Source organism: Stegostoma tigrinum, chromosome 16 (assembly GCF_030684315.1).
Source record: "Stegostoma tigrinum isolate sSteTig4 chromosome 16, sSteTig4.hap1, whole genome shotgun sequence".
Lineage (NCBI taxonomy): Eukaryota > Metazoa > Chordata > Chondrichthyes > Orectolobiformes > Stegostomatidae > Stegostoma > Stegostoma tigrinum.
The window spans coordinates 4,380,443-4,398,334 of record NC_081369.1 but is presented as its reverse complement, the minus strand read 5'-3'; the positions used below and the strand labels follow the sequence as shown (position 1 = coordinate 4,398,334).

The 17,892-nt window shown below is 45.3% G+C and overlaps 1 protein-coding gene across 2 annotated transcripts in view; it reads right to left on the bottom strand.

Moving 5' to 3' along the window:
- Positions 1-7,505, bottom strand: part of got2a (glutamic-oxaloacetic transaminase 2a, mitochondrial) — a 39,894-nt gene extending 32,389 nt beyond the window's left edge. The window contains exon 1 of one of the 2 annotated variants that reach the window (XM_048546957.2): positions 7,340-7,505. In XM_048546957.2, coding sequence (XP_048402914.1) covers positions 7,340-7,419 — 80 coding nt within the window. In that variant the 5' untranslated portion in view covers positions 7,420-7,505. Of the gene's footprint in view, positions 1-6,200; positions 6,327-7,339 lie in introns of those variants that run through there. The other variant, XM_048546958.2, reaches the window with a different exon arrangement.
- Positions 7,506-17,892: the final 10,387 nt, after the last annotated feature.

The following is a 17,892-nucleotide window of genomic DNA, read 5'->3' as shown; positions in this document are numbered from 1 at the left end:
CCCTCCTTTACGTTTCTGTAATGGTTATAATATCCCAGTCCCACAGATCTATCTACACCTTGAGTTGATCAACATTACCTGTCAGCCCTCTTAGGTTTAAACTAATGCAATTTAATCGAACATTCCAGGCATTCCTTGCTCTCTGTCCTGTTCCAGCCTGACCTGTCCCTTCAACTTGCCATTTCTGATTACGGGTATTTCTGCTATAATGCATATTTCATTAACGTAAATTGGCTGTAATGTGGCTGATGAATAGTGGGCGCTGTTTGGGTAACGTGAACTTTCTGCTGCACGTGTACAGCGATTTTCTGTAGCATGACTTTCTATAGCACGAGGTCATACAAGAACGCAACTACCCCATTATAGGAGAACTACCTGTGCTGTATCTCCTTCCAGCCTCACACCTGCCTCCCTGCTGTTGAGGATCACACCACCCGTGCCAATCTAGTTTAAAACCTCCTTTGTAGCACTAGCAAATCTGCCCGCCAGGATACTGGTCCCCCTCCAATTCAGGTGCAACCCGTCCCTCATGAACAGGTCACCTCTGCCACAGAAATGATCCCAATGATCCAGGAATCTGAATCCCGGCCCCTTGCACCAATTCTTTAACCATGCATTCAGCTATCATATCCCCGTTCTTTCCTTCACAGCCATGTGGCACTGGAGGTAATCCGAGATTACCATGGGGTCGAGGTCCAGGACTTTAACTCTTTTCCTAGCTCTCTATAACAACTCTGCAGGACGTCATCCCTATTTCTACCAATGTCACTTGTGTCAATGTGCGTAATGACTTCTGGCTGCTCACTCTCCCCCTTGAGAACGTCCTGCAGCTGCTCCAAGACATCCTGGATATTGGGACCCGGGAAGCAACACACCATCCTGGATTCCCATGTGTAGCCACAGAATCTCTCCTGTCTGACCCCCCCTAACTATCAAGTCTCCCATCACTAAGGTCCTGTTTACCTTTACTCTTTCCTGCTGTGCTCCAGAATCCGTCGTAGTGCCAATGACATAGCTATTGACGCTTTCCCCTGATCAATCATCCCTCCTAACAGTATCCAAAATGGTATACTTATTTTTGAGGGGAATGGCCACAGGGCATTCCTGCACACTCTGCCTACTCCCTTTGCCTTTCCTGGTGGTCACCCAGCTACTCTCTGCCTGCACCTCAGGTGTGGCCACCTCACTAAAATTCTTATGTATGATGCACTCAGCATTCAGCTCCAGCTCCCTAAGAGTCTCCCAGGAGCTGCAGCTGGGTGCACTTCCTACAGGTGTAGTCATCAGGGATGAGAGAAGTCTCCCCGATCTCTCAGGGGATAGTTGCTCAGTGGTTAGCACTGTGCCTCACAGTGCCAGGAACCCAGGTCCAATTCCACCCTTGGGTAGGGATTCTATGATAATGTGTCTGTGAGATTCTTTACCACACAAATTCCTAGGATTACATTCCCACCTCATGTTCAATAAAGAGTCCATTCAGTTCACTCGCTTTGTTGACTCTACCTTGTACATCAAGTTTATTTCCCTGGGTTTTTAATAACTTATATTCCCACCCCACTTTTTTTGATTGAACTAAACACCTATTCTTTCACCACTTTTGAAGGATGCACATCTGTGACATCAGTTCCTCTGCTCTGTTCACTGATGCTACCTGACCTAGTGTGTGTTTACAGAATTTTCTGTTGCTGAGTTTCAAGCAGTAGACTGCACAACCGTAGCAGCAAAGAACTGTACATCCCCTCAGTTCAGCATGGGACCCTGACACCCAGAGGCCAGGAATCAACTTCAGATCTTAGAACAGAAAGAACAGGTTGTTAGCTGACTGTACTAAGCGGTCTCCCTGCTGCTCTCCTCAATACTTGACTTGGTCTGCACTATTAGTATATTTTAGAGTCATACACTATAGAATTGTGTTATACCTTAGTAACTGACTTTCTGTGGTGTAATTTGAAACTGCACACTGCAGAAGCAGGTGGTGGTTAACCCTGACACTGGCTACCGTCCAGGCCCTTGAGCCGAACTTTGAAGATCGGTCTTGAAGCAGAATTAAAATCTAATTTTGAGTCAGGATCTTAGTTTGGAGAAAACATTCAAAACATCTTCTCTGTTTTGAACGCTCAAAAGTGGCTTTCCGTCCAGCAGCATAACAAAATCACAAGAGAGAAGATAGCAGGAAGAGTAAGAGATATTGGAGAGTGGAAATGTAAGGACTTCATAGATAAGGTAGAGGCATGCCGAGCAGAATGGTGCAACATGAAGAAGATGCATCCTTTACCCTAACAACTCCTGGCTTTGCTATTGCCACAATTTGGCAATTTCCCAGCTTTAAGAGGAAGTGGAAAATTGAAGCCCACATAGAATGCACAGAATGGTGGTTTCTGCTTTCATAACACTTGGGAAATTAGCTACAACTGAAATTATACTGGTGAGGATACAGCCAAATTCTGCAAAAATTTATCACATAATCACAAATGCAGTTCACTGCCACCTTCTCCAAAGTAATGCAGGATGCGCAACAAATACTGGCTGAGCCAGCAATGCTTACAACTCACGAAGACAATCATAATAACTCATCAGAGCTTGACCTTGTTCAGAAAGGTATCCCCTCCAAAGCCGAATAATGAACAAAGGTCCAACCTTTCAGGAACTGACAGAATGCAATTACTTTTTATTTTGTAGTATTCAAGGATATATTTAAAAGGTAACTTGATGCATTTTTGTTGTTACAGCTAAAAATGGGTTAATGCCAAAAATAAACAAGCACTATCTAAGCATTGTTTACTCCCCCATCTCTGGGTAACTGGAGTATAAATAAATGAAAATGACTTAAGACATATAATGGATTCATTCATTTATTGTTGTACACTATTGTTCTCTAGTTTCTTGCTGCTCTCCACCCCTGAACTCCCGAAATGCTTTGAAAGGATACAACTGCTAGAAACCCTTCAGGTTCAATATTCTCATCTGGAAGCAAGGTGCGTTCTAAACTCGGCCAGCTTCTGGTAAAATTATTACTTTATTCCTTCATGGAATGTTTGCGTGGCTGGCTAGCCCAGTGTTTATTTTCACAGAAGGCAGTGACGAGCTGCCTTCTTCAAGTGCTCAGTCTTTGGTGTGTAGGCACACCCTCTACATTGTGAGGAGGGATTCCATGATTTAGATCCACTGACACCAAAGGAATGACAATATATTTCTAAGTCAGGACGATGAGGGTCTTGGAAGGGAACATGCAGGTTCAAGCATCTGCTGCACTTGTCCTTCTAGACGGAGATGCTCATGGAGTTTGAAGTTCAGAAAGAGCTTTAGTGAATTTCTGCACTGCATCTTGTTGGTGGCACACACTGACGTACTGGGCATCAGTGGTGGAGAGAGTAAATGTAGATGTGGTGCAATCAGGTGGGCTGTCTTGTTCTGGACAGTGTGGAGCTTCTTTAATACCTTTGCAGCTTGATTCATTAAGGCAGGTGGGGAGTATTTAATAATACATCTGACCTTCATAGATTTTGGATTGGCCTTGACAAGTCAGAAGACAAGTCACTTGCTTCAGAATTTGCAGATTGTGACCTGCTCCAGGAGCCACAGTATTTCCAAAGCTGGTTTAGTTCGGTTTCTGGCCAGTGCTGATACCAAGGTGTTCATACTGGGTGATTCAGCAATGGTAACATTGTTGATTATCATGGGGAGATGGGTAGATTCTCTCATGTTGGATATGATCACTGGCTGCCACTTACATCAATTAACCTTTGAAATTCTCAGATCTTTTGCACTGGATCAACTGTGAGAGCAGGAACAGGCAGCCTAGGGCAGTGGTGGAAGCGAGGTCAAGCCTTTGTGTGGAGTGCAAGCCCAGCATGGCCAGGTGCTTATGAACTGCAGTATTAAACTGTTAACTATGTTTCTTTGAGATACTAAGAACTGCCAATGCTGGAGACTGAGATAACACAATGTGGAGCTGGAGGAACACAGCAGGCTAGGCAGCATCAGAGGAGCAGGAAAGCTGATGTTTCGGGTCGGGACCCTTCACTAGAAAAGGAGCTGAAGAAGGATCCCAACTGAAACATTAGCTTTCCTGCTCCTCTGATGCTGCCTGGCCTGCTGTGTTCCTGTGTTAACTGTGTCTTTGTTTTCTTTTAACCTTTTAGTAAGAAGGACTGTAATATTTAACTTTTAAATCTTTGTTTTCTTTATTTTTCTGCTTTGTACCAAGACTCTGTACCCAAGCTGGCACTAAGTGGCAACTTGTAAATTTTTCACTGTACTCACATGAGTACATCTGACAATAAAGCCAATTCCTAATTACATTCATACCACAAGGCAAACACTGCGGCATCATCAGTGAAGACAGCATTAGGCATAAGAATCTGAGCTAGGTTTTTTTTTGGGGGTTGGTGGATGGGGATGAATGTACCAAAGGCTGACCACCTGGGTCGTGCATCCTCAGCAAAGGACAATGATTTACAAAACTGTCAGAAATGGCATCTGATGTTGAGACTGGGCATTAATCCTCTGTTACTCCTGGCAGAATGGGCATTAACCCTTTTCATATGGGTTCAAATGCTATGATTTCAAGGGCATCAGTTGGCACAGAGGGTATGAACTAGGGAGCCTTTAACACCTGCTGACCTGAGAAAATATATTAAAGTGGCTTCAAGAACACAGAGGGATCTACATAATTCAACAGCTAACTCTGCCAGCTATCAGGGACATATTTCAAACAAAAATGATTAAATGTTGAGAGTCATACAGCATGGAAACAGACCCTTCAGTCCAACTAGTCCATGCCAGCCATGTTCCAAACTAAACTAGTCCCTTTTGCATGTGTTTGACCCATTTCCCTCCAAACCATTCCTATTCATGCATTTACCCAAATATCTTTTAAAGGTTGTAACTGTACTCCATTAGCATTTCCTCTAACAGTTCATTTGACATCCAAGCTACTCTTAAAAAGTTGCCCCTCATCTTTTTAAAACTTTCTCATCTCATCTTAAAAATATGCCCCCACTTTTGAACTTCCCCACACTCAGGAAAAGACCCTTGCTATTCACCTCATCTATAGCCCTCATGATTTTAAAAGCTGCTATAATATCATCCTTCAACCTCTTACACTCCAGTGAAACAAGTCCAGCCTATCTTTATAACTCAAAACCTCTATTTCCAGCAACAGCCTGATAAATCTTTTCTGAACACTCTTCAACTTAATAATAGACTTCCTATAGCAGGACTACCAGAACTGTAGACAGTACTCGATAAGAGGCCTTCCAAACATCCTGCACATCCTCAACGAGACATCTCAGCTCCTACACTCGGAGCAACGAAGGCAAGCGTGCCAAACCACCCCAACTACCTGTGAGACAAATTTCAAAGAATTATGTACCTGAATCCTTAGATCTCTGTTACACAGCTTGTGAAAATATTACAATAGAGAGAAGCATTAGACTGTTCAAATACATCTTTTAATCAACAAACTCCCTGTTAAAATGAGTGGAGCAAACTCGAAGGCAAACTCTCCACAATTCTTAAAACAAAACCCAAAACGCAGCCTCCAACCAAGGAGCTGTTTCAGATGGGATGCCAGACTGAAAACATGAAAATCTTTCCCACAGGCTGCACAGACCATGAAACAATTAGAGTTTTGTAAATTCTCCCAAGGTGTAGGAGTTCATAACAACAGTTACCATCCATCTGTTGGGGGTAGAGCAATTGGCTGCATGCTCCATGCCATTTTTGTCCAGGGAGTGCTTGATAGGGACAGCCTACAGTAAGGTTTACTTTCAATTTAAGAACACGAGGCTTTATTCTGTTCTAACAGAATATTGTTCCTGTCCCAGCTGTATTTGATGAGACAGTGTTGAAGCAATTTTACTTTGTATCTAGCCCTGCACTGTACTTGCCCACATCAAATACTCGCAAGACACTGTATAGAGTATTTTACTTTGTATCTAACCACACACTGTAACTGCTCTGGGAAAGTCTGATGGGGTAGCATAGAGGGAGTTTTACTTTGTATCCAACCTTGCGTTGTATCTGTCCTGGGAGTGTTTGCAGGAGACAGAGAGAAGATCTCTGATGCTGTATCAAACCCACTGCTTTTCTTTGCATAATGTCATGGGATCTTATGTCCACATGAGAGCAAGCCTGGCTTCATTTTGAGGTCTCATTCAAAACAGAGCACAACTTCAGTGTTACATTGCAGGGCTCACCTTGATTTTTGTGAAAGATGTACATAATTGCAACCTTCTTGGTTAGCATGAAGAATGTTGACACCGGGCTAAGGCTGACACCCAATCCAGATGGCTAGGTACCAAAGGACCATTTCCTCTGTTGGTGATAACTATACTGGGGGGGTGGGGGTGGTTCCATAATCATAAAGTTGAAGCTAAAAGATTCAAGACTAAGATCAGAAAGCCCTTTTCATACAACCGTCAAAAATCAAAACAGTACAACCCCAAATAGGTTGAGGGTGGTGCAGTTGATATTTTTAAGTCTAAGGCTGATTAACAGTCACAAGTTAAGAGGGGCATAAATGGAATCGACATGTGGATCAGCTCAGATCTCAATGAATAGAGGAAGGGCTTCAATTTTCCATTGAAGGATATTTTAAGATTCACATTGAAGGGCTACTTTAAAATTAAAGCTAGGGTATGACAGGATTTAAGCCCAGAGTGGAACTAGAGGCTGGATGTAAAGTGTAGAACTTTAGTGTAACAGTGGACTCCCACCTGCTTTCTGCAAATCATCTGACCATGGCCTAACGCTGAGGCCGAAATGTCCAGGACCCAGAACAGGGCTGGCGGGCGGGCTGGCTGGCGGGGCGGGGCGGGGCAGGGCGGGGCAGGGCAGGGCGGGGCGGGGCGGGGCGGGGCCTTTGTTCCCACACTCCAATGCCTTCACGAAGCCACATGGCCCCCATCGAGACAGCAGGACTATCCTTCCCACGCCCTTTATCTCACTCCCCTCAAGGACACGGGGCGGAGCCAGGGACACCCGGACGTCACCCGGGGCCAATCGGAGGCCAAGACAGCATCGAGGGGCGGAGCTGCGCGAGGCCCAGCCAATCCGAGCAGCACTCCCTGCGCCCGCGGGAGGCGAGCGGTCACGTGGTGTCGGCGGGAGGCCCGGGAGGAAGAGCCGTCCCCTACCCCCACCACCTCAGGTGTCACAAACCAACCTCTCTACACGACGGGGCACGGCGGCGGTGAGGCCCGACGGGGTGGTGGTGGTGGAGGAGGAAGGGGGTCTCCTTGCCCATTCCAAACGGTAGATTTTTAAAAACGTGCGCGGTCGGCTCCCACCTCAAACACATCCCACCCACACCCCTCACACAGACACAAACAGCTACCTCGCTCGGGCGGAGAGCGCAGCCAAGCCCGGGTGGTACGCGGCTGTGGATAGGATCCTGCATAAGCTCAACATTGCCATGCCAACTAGGAGGAGAAAACGGGGAAACGCCCAACGTCCGATATATATATAACCTCGGCAAAACAAGGAGAGCCGTGCGTGGTGGCAAGATTGTCGTCTGTGTGACTCCCCCGATGCCCTGGCTGAACCACAGCGACACCTACAGCCCTGGCTGAGCCAATTATTTATCCACCGAGAGGTCATTGAATTACTGCAGCGGTGGCTGACAGATAATGGGAACTGCAGATGTTGGAGAATCTGAGATAACAAAAGTGTGCAGGTGGATGAACACAGCAGGCCAAGCAGCATCTCAGGAGCACAAAAGCTGACGTTTCGGGCCTAGAGCTTCAAAATCTCCCCTCCCCCACTGCACTCCCTAACCTGTCCTTCCTCTCACCTATCCCCTCCTCCCACCTCCATTTCCTACCTACTAACCTCATCCCGCCCCCTTGACCTGACCTATCCCCTCCCTGCCCAGCTACACTCAACTCTACTGTCTCCATCCCTGCGTCTTTGACTTGTCTGTCTCCTCTGCACCTATCTTCTCCTCTATCCATCTTCAGTCCGCCTCCCCCGCTCTCCCTATTTATTTCAGAACTCTCTCCCCATCTCCCTCTCTGATGAAGGGTCTAGGCCTGAAACGTCAGCTTTTGTGCTCCTGAGATGCTGTTTGGCCTGTTGTGTTCATCCAGCTCCACACTTTGTAGTTTAAATGTGGGCTCCCAGTATGAACACTTTCAACCTGTGCAATAACATTACACCCTGCCTGAGTTACAATCCCTCAAAATCAGGTGAGAGTATTACTGAGATAACAAGGTGTAGAGCTGGATGAGCACAGCAGGCCAAGCAACATCTGAGGAGCAGGAAAGTTGACGTTTCGGGCCTAGGGTGTTGCTTGGCCTGCTGTGTTCATCCAGCTCTACACCTTGTTATCTTGGATTTCCCCAAAATCTGCAGTTCCTACTGTCTCTGAGAGCATTGTTGGATGCCTTGTTCCACCATGGATGGTAAGTTATGCTGCCTCCAAGAGAGTTTGGTGGCAATGTAGTGGCTGGTAAGGACGCATCACCTACCAGCCTGGAATACATTGCTTGGATGGACTTCCGACACCATTGCCAATTGAAGGCCCACTGCTGAGGGTATTAAACAATAGGAGGGTGTATTTTCATGCAGGGAGCATGGCATGCAAATCTATGCAGACTGCTTGTGGTCTCCTGGTGGGGTCCCTGAAATAGTGGCACTTAGACCTGATTGGGCACGAGCAGAAGGAGGTGCTAAAAGTCAACCCCTGCCCTTATTGTTGACTGTCCTACATCCCATGGAATGTTTCCACTGTCCCTTACCTCTGACCTCTGTTGCTGTGATCCTGGCCCTCGGTCAGATGTCTTTCCTCCATCACCTCTTCAATGGTGCTGCTGAGCAGAAGATTCTGCTCAGCATCTCTCAGTGAGATAGCCATCCTTTTCCAGAGGCCATGATCCCATGCTTGGTCTACTAGTGGCATGCTAAATTGCCTGACTGACTCATCATTCAGTGACCTTTCTAATAGGAGGAAATCTGGGAGAGACTCCTCACACCTCCAAAAATTAACCTGTAAACCATGCGCACCGCTGGCAAAGCCATCATTTATTGCCTGTCCCTAGCTGCCCTTGAGAAGGGTGATGAGCTGTCATTTTGAACTGCTGCAGTCCACCTGCTGTAAGGAGACCCATTGTGCCTTTAAGGAGTGAATTCCGGGTTTTTAACCATGCGACACTAAAGGAGCAGTGATGTATTTCCCAGTCAGGATGGTGAGTGGCCTGGAGGGGAATTTGCAGGTGGTGGTCTTCCCATGTATCTGCGGTCCTTGTCCTTCTAGATGGAAGTGGTTATGGATTTGGAAGGTGTTGTTGAAGGAGTCTTGGTGAATTTCTGCAGTGCACATTTTAGATAGTACACACTGCTGCTACTGAGCATCAGTGGTGGAGAGACTGGATTGTGGTGGATGTAGTGCCAATCAAGTGGACTACTTTGTCCTGGATGGCGTTAAACTTCTTGAGTGTTGTTAGAACTGCACTCATCCAGGCAAGTGAGGAATATTCTCCCATGAAGTTGATGGTTGGGGCTTCAATGATGGTAATGCCATTGAAAGATTGACAATGATCATTGCCTGGCATTTGTGTGGCATGAATGTTAGTTACCATATTTTGCTACATTTAGACATAGACTGCTTCAGTATCTCAGGAGTCACAAATTGTGCCTTCATTGGCAAACACACCCTCTTTTGACTCTATGGTGGAAGGAATGTCATTGATGAAGAAGCTGCAAATGGTTGGGCCAAGGACACTACCCTGAGGAAGTCTTGCAGAGATGTCCTGGAGCTGAGATGACTGACATCCAAACAATCACTACCATTTCCCTATGTATGGGTATGATGTAAACCAGTGGAGAGTTCCCCCTAGATACCCATTGATTCCAGTTTTGTTAGGGCTCCTTGATAACAAGGCTGTCCCTCTAACCACATCTCTGGAATTCAGCTGTTTCGCCCATGTTTGAACCAAGGCTGTAATGAGGTCAGGAGCTGAACCTAAACTGGGCGTCACTGAGCAGGTTATTGCTGAGCAAGTGCTGCTTGATAGCGCTGTTACTGACACCTTCCATCACTTTACTGATGATCGAGAGGAGACTGATGGGGTGGTAACTGACTGGGTTGGATTTGCCCTGTTTTTATTGTACAGGACATACCTGGGCAATTTTCCACATTGTTGGGTAGATGCCAGTACATGGGGGTTCTGATCTGTGAATGTTCCACTTACAAATGCTTGTATTTAAGAATGCGATCCCATATGGGGTGTACTAATGCTAATTTTACAGAACCAGCATATGGACATTTCCTAGCATTTAGGAACAGCTGTTTTATATTCTCCTGAATTGTGATCTAATGTTCAAGCAGACTCAATAATGGTCCCTGTTTGTAACCAAGGGATTGCCTGTATTGTATTTATTCTGGAACAGCTTGGTTAGAGATAAAGCAAGTTCTGGAGCCCAAGTCTTCAATATTATTGCCAAAATGTTGTCAGGGCCCATAGTCTTTGCAGAATCCAGTGCCTCCAATCATGTCTTGATTTTACATTGGATGAATTGAATTAGCTACAGACTGGCATCTGTGATGGCTGAGATGGATCATCCACTCGATCTTTAAGTAAGGATTACTCCCTCGGTACTCCATCAATAAAATCAGCTTTCATTTATAATGAAATCATGACTTTAGTGAAGTGGTAAATCCGAAGGATCAAGTGACTAGAACGTCCGCTAATTTTTCGGCCTTCATGAGCCTGTACGGCTTCAGAGGAAAGTCTCCTTTCAAAATCAATTTCTAGGAACCTCTGCTAGATTGTGAGCACCCTTAACTTTAAGTGTGGCCAGTGTTTCATAATAAAAATGCTGAAAGAAAGTAAAATGTCATAAAACCTCACAAAGCAGAATGCAGAGCTGGGCTGAGAAATGGCAGATGGAGTTCAACCTGGATAAATGCAAAGTGATGCATTTTGGAAGGTCGAACTTAAATGCTGAATATAGGATTAAAGGCAGGATTCTCGGCAGTGTGGAGGAACAGTGGGATCTTGGTGTTCAATTGCATAGCTCCCTCAAAGTTGCCACCCAGGTGGATAAGGTTGTTAAGAAAGCATATGGTGTTTTGGCTTTCATTAACAGGGGGATTGAGTTTAAGAGCAACGAGGTTATGCTGCAGATCTACAAAACTCTGGTGAGACTAGCCTTGGAATATTGTGTCGAGTTCTGGTCGCCCTATTATAGGAAAGATGTGGAGGCTTTGGAGAGGGTGCAAAGGAGGTTTACCAGGATGCTGCCTGGACTGGAGGGCTTGTCTTACGAGGAGAGGTTGACTGAGCTCGGACTTTTTTCTCTGGAGAGAAGGAGGAAGAGAGGTGACCTGATTGAGGTGTACAAGGTAATGAGAGGCATTGATAGAGTCAATAGCCAGAGACTTTTTCCCAGCGCAGGATTGACTGCCACGAGGGGTCATAGTTTTAAGGCGTTAAGAGGAAGGTATTGAGGAGACGTCAGAGGGAGGTTCTTCACCCAGAGAGTTGTGAGTGCATGGAATAGTTTACCAGTGGTAGTCGTGGAAGCAGAGTCATTAGTGACATTTAAGCGACTGCTGGACATGCACATGGACAGCAGTGAATTGAGGGGAATGTAGGTTAGGTTATTTTATGTTTGGATTAGGATTATTCCACGGCACAACATCGTGGGCCGAAGGGCCTGGACTGTGCTGTACTTTTCTATGTTCCATAAAGCAAACAGCAAGAAACATTTGGGAAGTTAAAATAGTATCAGAGATAATGGGAACTGCAGATGCTGGAGATTCCAAGATAATAAAATGTGAGGCTGGATGAACACAGCAGGCCAAGCAGCATCTCAGGAGCACAAAAGCTGACGTTTTGGGCCTAGACCCTTCATCAGAGAGGGGGATGGGGGGAGGGAACTGGAATAAATAGGGAGAGAGGGGGAGGCGGACCGAAGATGGAGAGTAAAGAAGATAGGTGGAGAGGGTGTAGGTGGGGAGGTAGGGAGGGGATAGGTCAGTCCAGGGAAGACGGACAGGTCAATAACCCTGCAGCCATATGGTATCAATGTGGACTTCACCAGTTTCAAAATCTCCCCTTCCCCCACTGCATCCCTCAACCAGCCCAGTTCATCCCCTCCCCCCACTGCACCACACAACCAGCCCAGCTCTTCCCCCCCACCCACTGCATCCCAAAACCAGTCCAACCTGTCTCTGCCTCCCGAACCGGTTCTTCCTCTCACCCATCCCTTCCTCCCACCCCAAGCCACACCCCCAGCTACCTACTAACCTCATCCCACCTCCTTGACAAGCCATATGGTATCAATGTGGACTTCACCAGTTTCAAAATCTCCCCTTCCCCCACTGCATCCCTCAACCAGCCCAGTTCATCCCCTCCCCCCACTGCACCACACAACCAGCCCAGCTCTTCCCCCCCTCCCACTGCATCCCAAAACCAGTCCAACCTGTCTCTGCCTCCCGAACCGGTTCTTCCTCTCACCCATCCCTTCCTCCCACCCCAAGCCACACCCCCAGCTACCTACTAACCTCATCCCACCTCCTTGACCTGTCCGTCTTCCCTGGACTGACCTATCCCCTCCCTACCTCCCCACCTACACCCTCTCCACCTATCTTCTTTACTCTCCATCTTCGGTCCGCCTCCCCCTCTCTCCCTATTTATTCCAGTTCCCTCCCCCCATCCCCCTCTCTGATGAAGGGTCTAGGCCCGAAACGTCAGCTTTTGTGCTCCTGAGATGCTGCTTGGCCTGCTGTGTTCATCCAGCCTCACATTTTATTAACATTTGGGAAGTGATGTGACATCCATACTGGTGCTATGGCACCACCTGCTGGTGGAGCTACCTATTCACCGTTCACTGTCCCATTACTGAGGTATACTAGATGTCTTGTAATTACATTTCGCTGGAAATAATCCCAGAGTGGCCACTTGTGTTTAATTTATGCTCTTAACACGGTAGACCGTCCCAAGATACTTGACAGAAGCATTCTCAAATAAAATTTGACAGCATGCCACATAGGGAAGTAATACAAACGACAAGGAGCTTGATTATGAGATAAGTTTCACCAAGTACACAGGAAAAGAGAAAAAAAGGAAGCTAAGAGGGTAGGGTGGACTCCACAGCTGTCAATGGTAGAGGTGATAGAAATTGGACAATAATACAAGAGGCCAGAATTGAGAGAGTGCAGAAATCTCAGCAGATTAGAGATAGAAAAGGAAAAGGAAGACGAAAGAGAAAATTTTTACAGTTCATGTGTTACCGGACTGTTGAGTTTTGAATGGGCTTAAGATTCAGAAGTTGAGAAGTCAGTCAAGAGAGCATTGGATTAACAAAATCTGGAGATATAAAAGGTGTAGATGAGCATATGTGCTGAAACTTGCTTCCTATCATACTCCTCTCGTCCTCACTTACCACCCCACCAACCTCTGGATCCAACGCATCATCCTCCGACACTTCCGCCATCTACAATACGGCGTCACCACCAAAGACGTTTTTCCTCCCCACCCTTGTCTGCTTCCAGGAGTGCCCTATCTCTCCGTGACTCCTTGTCCACTCCACACTCCCCTCCAACCCCATCTCACCACTTTCCCCTGCAACCGCAGGAAGTGCTACACCTGCCCCCACATCTCCTCCCTACCCCCGTCCCAGGCCCCAAGAAGACTTTTCACATCAAGCAGATGTTCACCTGCACATCTACCAATGTGGTATACTGCATCCGCTGTACCCGTTGTGGCCTCCTCGAAATTGGGGAAACCAAACAGAGGCTTGGGGACTGCTTTGCAGAACACCTATGCTCAGTTGTCAATAAACAACTGCACCTCCCAGTCGCGAACCATTTCAAATCCTCCTCCCATTCCTTAGATGACATGTCCATCCTGGGCCTCCTGCAGTGCCACAACGATGCCACCCGAAGGTTGCAGGAACAGCAACTGATATTCCGCTTGGGAACCCTGCAGCCCAATGGTATCAATGTGGATTTAACAAGCTTCAAAATCTCTCCTCTCCCCACTGCATCCCAAAACCAGCCCAGCTCGTTCCCCCCGCCAACCTATTCTTCCTCTCACCTATCCCCTCCTCCCACCTCAAGCCGCACCCCCATTTCCCACCTACTAAGCTCATCTCGCCCCCTTGACCAGTCCGTCCGCCCTGGACTGACTTATCCCCTCCCTACCTCCCCAACTACACTCACCTCCACTGGCTCCATCCCCGCCTCTTTCACTTGTCTGTCTCCTCTCCACCTATGGTTATGGTGAAGCTGTACAAAACTCTGGTGTGGCCGCACTTGGAGTATTGCGTACAGTTCTGGTCACCGCATTATAAAAAGGATGTGGAAGCTTTGGAAAGGGTGCAGAGGAGATTTACTAGGATGTTGCCTGGTATGGAGGGAAGGTCTTATGAGGAAAGGCTGAGGGACTTGAGGCTATTTTCATTAGAGAGAAGAAGGTTGAGAGGTGACTTAATTGAAACATATAAAATAATCAGAGCGTTAGATAGGGTGGATAGGGAGAGCCTTCTTCCTAGGATGGTGACGGCGAGCACGAGGGGGCACAGCTTTAAATTGAGGGATGAAAGATATAGGACAGATGTCAGAGGTAGTTTCTTTACTCAGAGTAGTAAGGGAATGGAACGCTTTGCCTGCAACGGTAGTAGATTTGCCAACTTTAGGTATATTTAAGTCGTCATTGGATAAGCATATGGACGTTCATGGAATAGTGTAGGTTAGATGGGCTTGAGATCGGTATGACAGGTCGGCACAACATCGAGGGCCGAAGGGCCTGTACTGTGCTGTAATGTTCTATGTTCTATCTTCTCCTCTATTCATCTTCGATCTGCCTCCTCCTCTCTCCCTATCTATTTCAGAACCGTCTTCCCCACCCCCATTTCTGATGAAGGGTCTAGGCCTGAAACATCAGCCTTCCCGCTCCTATGAAGCTGCTTGGCCTGCTGTGTTCATCCAGCTCCACACTTTGTTATCTCCTATCATAGTCTTGTTTTGCCTAAAATGACAATACCACACCACACAGTCTACACCAGTCTGAATGTTACTCCTTCAGTATAATGCAATAAATTTACAGATTGCAATGAGTGGTGATTGTACGTAAGAACATGCAAAGCCACATTACAAAGAAAAAGTTAAGTGCAGTACCTGGAAAGATAAAGAATTACTTACATCCATGTAGATGCTTTCACAGCCTCAGGTCATGTCAATGTTCTTTACAGCCAACGAAATACTTTTAAAGTGCAGTCACTATCACAATGTACATACTTTGGCAGCCAAAGCTAACCAAAGAAATAAACTTTTTTTCTTTTATGCCATACCTAATACAACCAGTCATTAAACAATTCCAAACATGGAAATTGCTAGAGAAATTCAGCAGGTGCATCATGCACACCAGCCTTCCTTCCACTGACTCTGTCTATACCTCCCGCTGCCTAAGGAAAACAGCCAAAATAATCAAAGACCCCTCCCACCACGGTTATATTCTCTTCAATCCTCTTCTGTCAGGCAGAAGTTACAGAAGTTTGAAAACACAGACCAACAGATTTAAAAACAGCCCTTTCTGTTATTAGACTTATGAATTGATCTTTCTCTGAACCTTAACTGAAGCTGTAACACTATATTCTGCATTCGGTTCTATTACCTGATGTACGTATGTAAGATATGATTTGCCTGGATTGCATGAAAAACAATACTTATCATTGTATCTTGGCACACATGTCAATAATAAACTAAATGGTATCATCTCTGGGAAAAAGCAGAGTTAATCTTTTGACTCTGGTGACTCTTCATCAGAACTCAAAACTTTTGTTATATTAAACTATTCCACATCTCCTGTTATTTAATTTTTTTCCACATGCAGAAAATAATTACAGACCTGTTAAAAATATTGTTATCCATATTCTTATAACACAATATTCCATGTGCTCATCATTACACAACAGACCCCTCTTCAAGGACATTTAATACTTTCTCAACAGTTTTCTTTGTATAACAGATTAATAATCGGTGACTTGCATCACTCTGTTATATTATAGAATTCCCTTTTCTTTTCAAAGCTTCTTTCATACCAACAAGGTCAGTTCCTTGATTTTTCTCCATGATGTCTTTTGCTAAATGAACATTGCCCCAAGGAGAATAATTATCCACATAACATCGAATGAGCAATTGTTTTCACGATTGCATTTTGTATAATATAACAATGCTGTGGCTTTAAGAAGTGTATTTTGTCCCAGTTTCTTTTAGAGAATGATTGTGGTCTATGAGAAGATAAACAACTTGTGAGGCCTTGGGGATTTTTCTAAAATTGGAACAGTAGAAACAGCCTGAGTGGGTGTGATCAAACTCTCACAGATCAAGGATTTTAGTTGGCTTTCATCAGAAGCTGGTGGAGTTTTGAAGAAGTAGAAGCTATTTTCCCCGTTTCTCATTTGTTGTATGTACATTTAGCTACATTGTTTGATAAACTGTGTTTTGCTTTACACCAAGCAGATTGACCAGTTGAATTGCATCGGGGATACTTTATATTTATCTTTAGAATAAGATAACATTAGGGTCTAGCCTACCTTCTTAAAATATTTTGAGGAGGTACAATCTGATCTGGTCTGGTCCATAATAATATGTTTGCCTTCAGAATGTTATTGCCCATATCTGTTGCTTCCACTAGTGCCAGTGCTTCAGCAGCTAAGATGCATTTAACTGCCCTTTTTTATTTTCTTGTCAAGGGGCGACATTTATTTTTCTTTCCATCAAGAATTCAGCTTTCCTGCCCCTCTGATGCTGCTTGGCCTGCTGTGTTCATCCAGCTCTACACCTTGTTACCTCACGTTCTCCAGCATCTTCAGTTCCTATTATCTCTGTGCTGAGCCCTGCTGTACTGAAAAATTAACATGGAATGCCATGAGAAGTGACTGATTTTATGTCTTCTGATTCATCCAAGGCTAGAAACCTGGATGTTGTACATTTCTCTGAATTTAATTCCTCTAAATCTCCTCGACATGTTTTAACAGGCTCCCCAGCTCTAACAGGTCATCATTGTATTGAATCTAATCTGAGGACAGAATCCATTCAAAGTGTGAAGCTGGATGAACACAGCAGGCCAAGCAGCATCTCAGGATCACAAAAGCTGACATTTTGGGCCTAGACCCTTCATCACCTCTCTGATGAAAGGTCTAGGCCCGAAACTTCAGCTTTTGTGCTCCTGAGATGCTGCTTGGCCTGCCGTGTTCATCCAGTTTCACACTTTGTTATCTTGGATTCTCCAGCATCTGCAGTTCCCATTATCACAGAATCCATTTAAACTTCTTAACTTGGTCTGCTTCTACCTTGAATGAAGAATCCTGTTTCTACTTATTAGAATATAATTTTCCCATCCTAAATAAGATTTTTGATCCAAAGACTTCTGACTTAATGTCTATTTAATTAATGATCTGCATATTTAAAGGCCTTTGAAGTTTGACTCTGAATGTTGAACTCTCAACATTGCTTGAATTTTGCAGAGCCCCCCCCAATAGAAAATCGTTGATTTGCATTATAAACATGCCTGTCACTTTCTCTCTGTAACGCTAAAAGAATACAGCTGGGTCTGATTTAAGAAGAATACAACCTACTTTCACCAGGACAGATATAACTGAGGAACATCATTCCCTCCAGGCATCATTCAGCCCCGCAAACACATTTATTTAATTTCCTTGGTTTTCCATCTACACCACCTGCTTCTTTAGGTGAATTCAGAAAAGCTTCTCATTGAAAATTTTCTCACTGGAAAAATCCAACTTTTACATTGACAGACTTACAGTCCTAGGAGTATATTGCTAACAGAGCTAAAATGATCTTCAAAATCACTTTTCCGCGCAGCACGGGAAGCTACTCGTACATCTTCGTCATTGAATTTTTCTTCAAGTCCTGTGAGA